Genomic DNA, 9,425 nt, shown 5'->3' with positions numbered 1-9,425 from the left:
CTTAGAAAAAGAGATTAGATCAACGTTTGAATCAGGCATACCTCAAGGCCTATTCAGCTCTTACCAAGCCAAACTTTTAGGAAGAGTGACTGGCCATAATTTCTTAGTCATCAATCAGGCTATTACAGTTTATACAAATTGAGGATCTTACAATGATACACTGAATTTGAAGGGTTTAAAATAAATAAATAGATAGATAGATAAATATATAAAAGCATGAGTGTCAGGAAAACATCTGAGCAAGAGAGGAAGAAAGAAACTGTTAGCCCACTACAGCAGTTTTATTAATGTGTAATTAAATCAATCACTCCTATGGAGAAAAGCTAATATAATGAATTTGCCCTTTTTATATTAAAAAAACTGGAAGTATGTATGAGTAACTCTGAAAACTGTACCCATAGGTGCCTAAGCTTCTCCTACATGTTGCATATCACGTGCCAGTTTCAAAATCTTTAATCTAATCACTGAACACAATCCAACTTTTAAAGCTCAGATGTCATCATGAACTGATGGGAAACTGCCTGCCAATTACAAACACCAGAGAAAATATAGTACAGTTACATCTCTAGGTTAAAAATAGGATCATACTCTGACAAATATTTAGTGGCTTTGTCACCCTGAAATACCAAGCAGCCAGACTGTCCAAATTAATGGAAAATGTATATATACAGCCAAGACACTACAGAAGTAACAAAATGGAAAACACATTTAACAGAACAGAAGCATCTATGATTTCAACATAGATGACCAAGATCAAATTAAAATTTTACTTCTTTACAATCCCAATTATAAAGGAATTTGGAAGAAACCAAACAACCACCAGACACAGACACAAATCAATTTTCATCACACTAAAAATATCTGTAAATTAAGACTGAACAGTCTCTCACACCATCATAATAGCTCACTCTCAGTGATATCAAGAGAAAATAAATAAATAAATTAAATTAAACAAACCCCCAAGCAAGGTCTTGTGCTGCTGACCAGAAGGGTCTGTCACCCTGTCCGACCCACACCTTCACTGACGCAGTCAGTGCTTCGTCCTGAAAAAGGTCAAAAAGGGAACAGATTTGGGGGGAGGGGGGAACACTTGAAATATTGGAAGAAAAGGTATTAGAACGAGGAAACAAACAAAATAAACATTACTTTCAGAAGCTAAAGTAAGAAAAATTATGTATCTCCTAAATAAGAGGAAAGCAGCAGGCTTCAAAACTGGCTCCCAATCATTTATCAGCAGTCAAACTTAATAAACAAGCAGTGCACCAGATGGACCACAGCCCAAGCAAAGGTGGATGGAAAAAGAAAACACAGGCAAATTAACAGGTGAAAAGGAACCTCTGACACCAAGAAACTTCCCTGGAGTCCCAAGTCTGGAAAACACTGGTTTGGTGTTTTAGAAGATGGCTTCTGGTTCCACAGCTTTGTGGAGAGCCCATTAATGCCGTAATATCAGACCCCTTCAGGACGTGGTTCATCATTTCCTGCTGTTATTCCTCCTCATAACCTTCTGTTATTGTATTATACTATACAATGTATCATATCTGGCTTCTCTGCTGCACCTCAATGACAGTGCAACACTTCATAATGTCATGCCATTTGCACCAATTTACAGTAATATAACACATACCTGTCACATAACTAAGATGAAACTGTACAGTGCTACAGTCCTTTCACAGCTGTTTTTTCATTCTGAATATTCAGGTACCTGTGCAATTCTCTCTCTCTCTGGTGCAACTTTATTGTCCAACCTTTGCTACAAAACTTGCACCAAAATTCTCTGGTCTCTTCTTTCAAAGAGTAGTTAAAAAAACGAAAAAGAATAGCCTGTTTCCAAACTAAACGCTGCATAATGACCTCTGACAAAAAATAAGCAATTATCACAATGACTAAGGACTTTAAAACCAGGTATTGCTGGAGCCTGATCCAGTGAACTCAGAAAAGCATCCGTAACTGAGGAAGAAATTGAAAGTGGTCTACCAGAAGAGGATTTTATTTATTTATTGAAGATAAAGCCTTTGATGTTGCAGCGGGAAATGACACAGCATTTTAAGGATCACAAATGGCTGTGAAAATTATGCACTAATTATAACTGCAGAAGCAAAACCACAAAATAATGTGCTTTCCACTAAAATACAGTACCAGTACCGAAGTCCCAGCTCCAGACAGAGTTTGTGTAAAATTACCCCTCAGTTTCTGCTTTTGGCTCCTCCCATGGAGATTCCTGATGATTATTCCCAGAGCCCCCAGTGTGCCGGGAGCACCGCCGGGGCGGCCAGCACGGCCAGGCACCGCTGCCAACCTCGGGCAGACACGCGCTGGCAGAGCTGGTACGATCAGCTGCGCTGTAACAGAACCAATACGTTTTGAAATGCTTACTTCAGATGACTCTAGCTAAACCTGGAGAGCTATTACTATTAAAAGACTAACACAAAGCTCCTTTCATAGCTCTGAGATATTTTTGCTTAAGAGAAATACTTCTCATGATTATTTCTTCCAGCGTTATCTATCTAAAACGCTGACGGCTCAGTTAATATCCTTTTTGAAAAGGAGCATAATTGACTAGCTGTCTCCAAATAATATTTAAATTGCCTTCTAGCTCTGAATTCCACAAAAGAGGCTTAGTTATGTAATAAGGATTTGATTTCTCCCAGTTGACATGGCAATGAAATAGACTGCAGTGGGAAAACAACTTGGTAGCCTTATAATTCATTTATTATTCAAATTTAATGATGAATTAAATCCCTGTTGATGGCCTTACTTTAAAAAAAAAAAGCCACTTATCTTCATAATTACAACACCTCGAACTATCTCTTCGGTAGACCAGTTTTATAAAAAGCATGTTGCAAATACTTTTTGCTAAAACTACAAACTCCAGTAGCATACAGTATTTTATTAATGAAGAGAAATGATTCCAGCTTTAATAAAGCATCTGGAATCTGAAGGAATGGTCCAAGGCTTCTGTGAGACACTCGACTTGTAATTAAAAACAAAGTGCTGGAAAAGCCTGTACTCAAATTAGCAAACTGAATTAAAGTATGATACCAACCAAGCTTTCTCCAATACAAGTGTTAAGAGGTTATGGTTACTCTCTTTCCACCAAAAAAGCAGACGCTAATAAAAGTCAGTGTACCAAAATCCCTTTATAAAACTCTTCACAATTAAAATCGTGTTTACACTTATAACTCTAAAGCACAGAAGGGCTACTTTTCCATCACACACACACAGCTAAAGCCCTCTCTCAGCAGCAGATTTGTATCAGTGATGACAGAGGTTCACAAAAAAACATCATTGTACCCATTTAACCCTTGGATAGCAGGAAATTTTGCCTTGTTACTTCAAAAGAATAGATTAACTGATCATTATCTCATCACATATTTAGAAGAGTTATGTACAATTCTTGATTCACTTAAGAAAAAGGCTGAACTGCCAACTGCCTATGTCAGGTAGGATCACGTGGCAGTGGTCTCCAGCATTACTGAATCAGTAACACTACCGCTTTGGGCTCTCATGCACAGGGTAAGTGACAGATGGCATTTTTTCTTTAAGACACACAGACTTGCATTTAACAGATTTTAAATATTTTCACAACCAGTTCCACCCTCAAACAAGGCACTAATTTAGTGGGAGAGTCCTACTGATTTCAGGAAAACTTGTGTTCTCCTAAGGAATTAAAGGCCCACTCTGCTTTTAGCGTCCAGACAACTACAGAATTTTCAAATGCATAAAGTTTAACTGAGAGTAAAGGTATATGAACTCAGAAGAAAAAAGGAGAAAAAAAACAACTCAGGAGTCGTTATCTAAAAGATCGCATCTTCAAAGAACAAATAATTTTACAACTTAATTCCTGATTTCAGTAGAAGTTGCATAGAAGAGATTAAAGTATCTATTATTTCCAGGCCATTAAAATCGTAATTCTTTGGTCACGTACCAGTCTTCAATCCATGTAAAACTCTGAGAAAAGCAAGCAGCATTCAAAAAACACATTAACTTCACAAAGAAAGTTGTGCATCAAAACTCTGCTTTTAAACTTTTATTTTTAAAAACAAAAAATCCTCCACTTAAGAAAGGTAGGTTTTTCCCATCTTACATTTCAGAATACAAATCTGAAAAAAGCCCTATGTAAAAAAAAAAAAAAAAAAAAAAAAGAAAAGAAAAAGAAAAGAAAAAGAAAAACAACCAAAAAAAAAAGAACAGGACTTCAGCCAAGTACTCAGCTCCTTATTGCTGTAGTTGTAACTCAAGTCCCTTTAAAACCTTATGTTTTGGTCGTTTGTATCAAGAACAGGTTTGGAACACTAGCAGCAATAGAAAAACCCTTTGAAATCGAGACATAGTTACACTGTTGAATGAAAAGAAGCAGAAACCTCCTCTCCACCACCATTAGAACATAATCAAGCATTATGTAAAAGTACAATTTAGTTGGTAGCTAAAAGAACAGTGTTGAAGTGCAATCCCCAAGCTTTATGTAGGCCTATGGCAGTAAAGAGATGCCCTTTTGTTCCCGCTACAACACTACAACCACAGCCTTACTCCAAACATAATGAAGGCAGTCGTTACTCCATCTCAACTCTTTCTCTTTCCCACCCTCCTCCAGTAGTTAGGATACAAAAACTTAAAATAATCGCCAATTCCAAAATCAGCTGATATGCACAAATACACTGTTGAACAAAGTTTGGACAGCAAACAGTACACCTGAGTTCAGTCATACAAACTAATTTTTTTAAATAATATTAAATGAATATATCTATGTCTCTAATATGAATCTAGATGTATTTTCTTACAAAACGCATTAATAGAAATATCCAGGCAAATACATACCATACAATAGCAAAAGCTTTAAGCCCCATTTAATAAGATGACTTTCTGATTAAAAATAGAAGGCAATTAAGATTTACTCAAAATTACAATTAAGAAAAGCTTTCACAGTGCAATATTGAAACTGTCACAAAGTTAGGAAAATACTGATATCAAAGTACAATCACAATGTTAAAATAGACAAAACTACTATACAAGGGCATCTTGTAAAATTAAAAGGAACAAACACAACATAGGGGACATCTCACGTCCCGTCTCTACACATCTGGTTTCTTAGTCTTCAGAGTCATAACTAGGCCTTTCTCTTTTTGACATCTGCAGAAGTCTTGTTAAAACTAAGAGGTTCATTCTTCTTTGTAGGATGATTTTCTTATCATGATCACTTCTCGAAAATGTGTTCTTCATCACTGCACAATTTCAAAATAGTGCAGTATTGCCATGATGTGCTGAGGCATGAACACATAGCCTGTGTACAGTGCCATTCCAACAATGGAAACTAGCATCGAATCTGAAGAGCAGTTAAGGAAAACAACATCTGAAAGTGTATTAGAAGTCACATTAAGCATGGCACTAAAACTTTCATGTTATCTATTTCATAACATTGCATTTTAAATTGTATGTGATCAACTGCACTCAACTATTACAGCTCTAGGAAGAATCTATAGAAATATGAAAAACAGAGCCCCAGTAGCAGCGATTAGCTGAATTACCGAAAAATGTCCTGTAGTTATCCACTGCTTTGTCACGAAAGTTCAGATCAGTGTGGGAAAGTAGGAGGGAGAGGAAAATTGGCAGTTAAGAAGATACGAATTTTTACATACAATTCTTAGGTGTTGAACAGATCTCTCAAATGTCACATCAACCAGGAAAAAAAAAAGATTTTATACATATACATATATATATATATATGTATATACACACACACGTATGTATGTATATATACACACACAGACACACACACACACACACATATATACAGAGAGAGACAGTGGACACTGTGGACAACCTACTCATTTTTAAGTAAACAGCCATTAAATGCTGACCTCAACTTCTTGGAAAAGAATCATCTAGGAAATTTATGAAGCACAGATACACATCTGGGAGGAACGGGTACTGTCAGCACAATAAAGACAGCAGACCTGGAATCCACTTCTAGCTGCCAGTGTCCTGTAGACTTTAAATCACTGAATTGTTTGTTCATTTCTCCACCTCCATACCATGATCACACCTTTCCTCAGAGGGAAGAAGTTAAATTTAAAAGTGTTGTTTGACAGCATTTACAAAACAAAAACTCTAAGGGAAATTAAAAGTTCAAATAACACTGTGACATGCATATTCCTAGCTATTTCAATCACGAAGCCTCAGAGCATGAGCATGGCTTGGAGTCAAGTTGTGTTTTTAAAGAAATAGATAAATAGTACTTTAGTGTAGCAGGTCATATTGGCAAAACAAAGCTCACATGAACCTATTTGCAAAACAATTTTAGGATGACTATTTTATTAGTTTAACCAAGAACAAAGAGGTCTTGTAAAACTTAAATAAAGAAGTCAGATGACAGCTTGTAATGTATACGTACAACTAGACCTTTGTCCAGCTCTGGGATTTTCAAAGCTCTGTCCGTAGAAATAATAGCAGTGAATTATTCAAAGATCATGCCAACTCAAAATTTAAGGTTTCAGAAATTCAAAATAATTACATTAAAGCAAGTAACTTTTGATTTCACCCAACTACATGCAGTAATTCAGTAAACTTGGATAGAAACAACACTGTAAAGAGCATTTAAGATTAACGAGCGTGATAACACTGGATAACAGTACTCACTTTCCACAGGTGAAATCAGAGAAGCTGCACATGCTCTACATCTTGGAGAAATCAAGTTCCCACAGCATGTGTAGAACAGAGGCTATATGACTGATTTTCCTGCTACAGAACAGAGGTATTAGTTATGCTTATTAGAGCATACTAGCTTCCTGGTGTACTCTTAGTCCCAGAAGATTATACAATATGAGGTACTAAAATGAAGGTCAACTCATAAATCTACATATCAGTGCTCACTTGAGATTCTGGGAGTGCAGGTATCAGAGGACACACACCACTGACAGCAGCTCTGCTTCATCTTTAGTTCCCAGGGCCCATGTTCAGTGCTGCACTGTACGGCACCTACCAGACCTAGCCCACCTGAAGTGAAAATGTCCAAAAGATTTGAGGGGAATTAAGAAAATAAACAAAAAATCTTTCACCAGCCTGCGATGACAAGAGATACCTGTGACACTTGCAATATTTGCACAACAAACAGCAATTACTTCACTGCAGTAAGAATATTTTATAACAGTAAGTAATAAACACCTTTCCTTTACTTAAATATTTGGCCCAAATGAAAAAGTTGCATGGTTAAAGCATATGGAAAAAAGAATCATGACTAATACAGGACAGCAAAGGAAGGAAAGGATGAAGATTAAGTTTCTTCAGTGACAGAGGCACGTCATAAGCCAAAGAGGGTACTTTAATCATGAACAAGATACTTTGAAAGAATTATTACCTATTAACCTACTGTCTCCACTGTCTCCAGTTGCTTAAATACTAGAAAAATAAACAGTAATTTCCATCTTTGCTGACTTTACACAGAAAAAGAAAGATTTGATCATACAGTTACAACTTGGGAAGACACCTTTATGCAATCCAAGTGAGGTCCTTCACAACTGAGCAGTATCTCAGGAAAAGCAGCTTTTCTCCATTCCTTACACTCTTCTCCCGGTTAACTTCTCTTTGCCTCTCAAAATGAATCAGAGATGGCTTAGCGTCATTCTTACGAGGCATCGCTTTAACTCAAGATCAGAAGAGCCACACTGGAGAGAGAAATACTTGTGATGCCACTCCAAACCCTGAGAGAAGACCGTGCCTGCATGTGGGACCTGCTTAACGAAACCAGCCGATGCATAAGCCTTTACGCAGAGCCTCCACATCAGCAACTATCCAGTTCTTTTGCTCCACAAGTGCATTTACCAGCTCCAGGACTAAGGATTTACCTAACAAACGTCCTGTGACAAAGCACCGTGCAAACACAGGCCTACAACGCGCACACTAACTTCCCCGGGAGTATAAACACGGAGAAGTTCACCAAAGACTCCTGCGCTTAACAGAGACCGTGGTGGCTCGGGTTAAAAGAAAGGTGCGAGAAAAGAAGAAAAATTAAAGGGGAAATAGCTTTAGGGGAGACACTGAGGCAGAGACGGACGTGCGGCGGCGGAAGGCTCCGCACCCCGCTCGGCGGCTCCGCGCCCCCCCACAGCCGCCGCCGGCGACGACCTGCCCCCGCCGGCGGCCGCCCCCCGCCCCGGGGCCGGGGCCAGCCAGGCCGCCGGCCCTGCCCGGCGCGCCGGGGCCGCGTAGCACGGCCCCGCCCGCCCGCTCCCCGCCGCCGCCGCCGCCAGGATACTGAAGATGGTGCGCTCCCAGGGCTCCAGCATGTAGAGCGCGGTGACCAGCAGGTACTGGTAGTACAGCCACGACATCTGCTTCCACGCCGAGCCCAGCGCCATGGCGCGCCGCCGCTGCCTGCCTGCGAGCGAGCGAGCGGCCCCGCGCCGACTGCGCGGGCCCAGGCCGAGCGGGGGGAGGCGGCGGCGGCGGCAGCAGCAGGCCCGGACCCGCCCTCCCGCCACCGCCTGGCCCGGCCCCGCCGCGCCCGAGCGGGCGGCGGCTGCCCCGGGGCCGCCCGAAATGGCGGCGCCGAGGGGGCGCGGGCGCTGCCGCGGGGAGCGCCCGAAATGGCGGCGCTGAGGGGGCGCGGGCGCTGCTGCGGGGGGCGCCCGAAATGGCGGCGCCGAGGGGGTGCAGGGAGCCCCGCTGCCGCGGCCGGCCCGGCTCCCGGGAGCCGTGCAGGAGGCTCTTGCCTCGGTCGTATTTGAAAATTAAACCCCAAAGCTCCCTCCGGTTGGCTCAACAAAACAAAATCTCCTCTACAGACACCGGGAAAGGGTCGTTCCCAGATGGGCAGGAGATGCCGTGTTACCGAACGAGGCCCCCTCTGAGCCTCCCGGCGCGGGTGGGCAGTAGCCCGCAGCACCCCGACCCTGCTGCTCCAAAACGTCCTCGTCACGCAAAGAAGCCTTCGCTACAGCAGGTCACCTCGTACCTGCCCTAAACCTCTGTCAAGCACCGAAGTATCGCAGCATGCTAGGGACTGCACCTGCACACGCACGTCTTCACTGCAGTGAGGGATAATCCATGGCATAGGCACGTTTGGGTCAAAATAAATTAAATTACGCGACTGAGCACGAACTTTGAGTAAATTGCTGACCTGAGTCAAATCTGGGTGTTGCCACAGCCTATTTTCTGACACCTAGTAGTTTAAATTCACATACCAGGAACTGTGGAGGAGCAGCAGACTGTGCGTTCAGCACTGTCCACCAAAGGCGTGTTAAAAAAACCTCTGCAGAAGTTGCCGGTGTAGTTGTCGAGGGTAAAACCCACCTAGAAATATTGCGTAGAGAAACGAGACCCTGGCTACATTTGCCAGCTCTGACTAATCCCCACATGAGCGGGCAAAACAAGCCGCAGCCCAGGTATAGACCCCAAGCGGGGAGGTGCCCCCGTTAGGCGCTGGGGCC

At 41.7% G+C, this 9,425-nt stretch overlaps 1 protein-coding gene and 2 long non-coding RNA genes across 3 annotated transcripts; 1 reads left to right on the top strand and 2 right to left on the bottom strand.

The window, feature by feature from the left end:
- Nucleotides 1-1,984: 1,984 nt before the first annotated feature.
- On the bottom strand, nt 1,985-8,427 carry SPTSSA (serine palmitoyltransferase small subunit A). Its single transcript, XM_062575933.1, has 2 exons — nt 8,252-8,427; nt 1,985-5,323 (listed from the first exon to the last, which is right to left on the bottom strand). The coding sequence occupies exons 1-2, from the start codon at nt 8,352-8,354 to the stop codon at nt 5,220-5,222; spliced, it is 207 nt and encodes a 68-aa protein (XP_062431917.1). The 5' UTR covers nt 8,355-8,427; the 3' UTR covers nt 1,985-5,219.
- Nucleotides 5,339-8,084, bottom strand: LOC134140577 (uncharacterized). The gene is made up of 3 exons (XR_009958432.1): nt 6,871-8,084; nt 6,637-6,738; nt 5,339-6,043 (listed from the first exon to the last, which is right to left on the bottom strand). It is a non-coding gene; the product is annotated as an uncharacterized LOC134140577 (long non-coding RNA).
- Nucleotides 8,183-9,125, top strand: LOC134140576 (uncharacterized). The gene is made up of 2 exons (XR_009958431.1): nt 8,183-8,303; nt 8,781-9,125. It is a non-coding gene; the product is annotated as an uncharacterized LOC134140576 (long non-coding RNA).
- Nucleotides 9,126-9,425: the final 300 nt, after the last annotated feature.

The sequence above is a fragment of the Rhea pennata genome, chromosome 5 (assembly GCF_028389875.1).
Source record: "Rhea pennata isolate bPtePen1 chromosome 5, bPtePen1.pri, whole genome shotgun sequence".
Lineage (NCBI taxonomy): Eukaryota > Metazoa > Chordata > Aves > Rheiformes > Rheidae > Rhea > Rhea pennata.
This window is presented reverse-complemented; position numbering and strand designations above follow the sequence as displayed.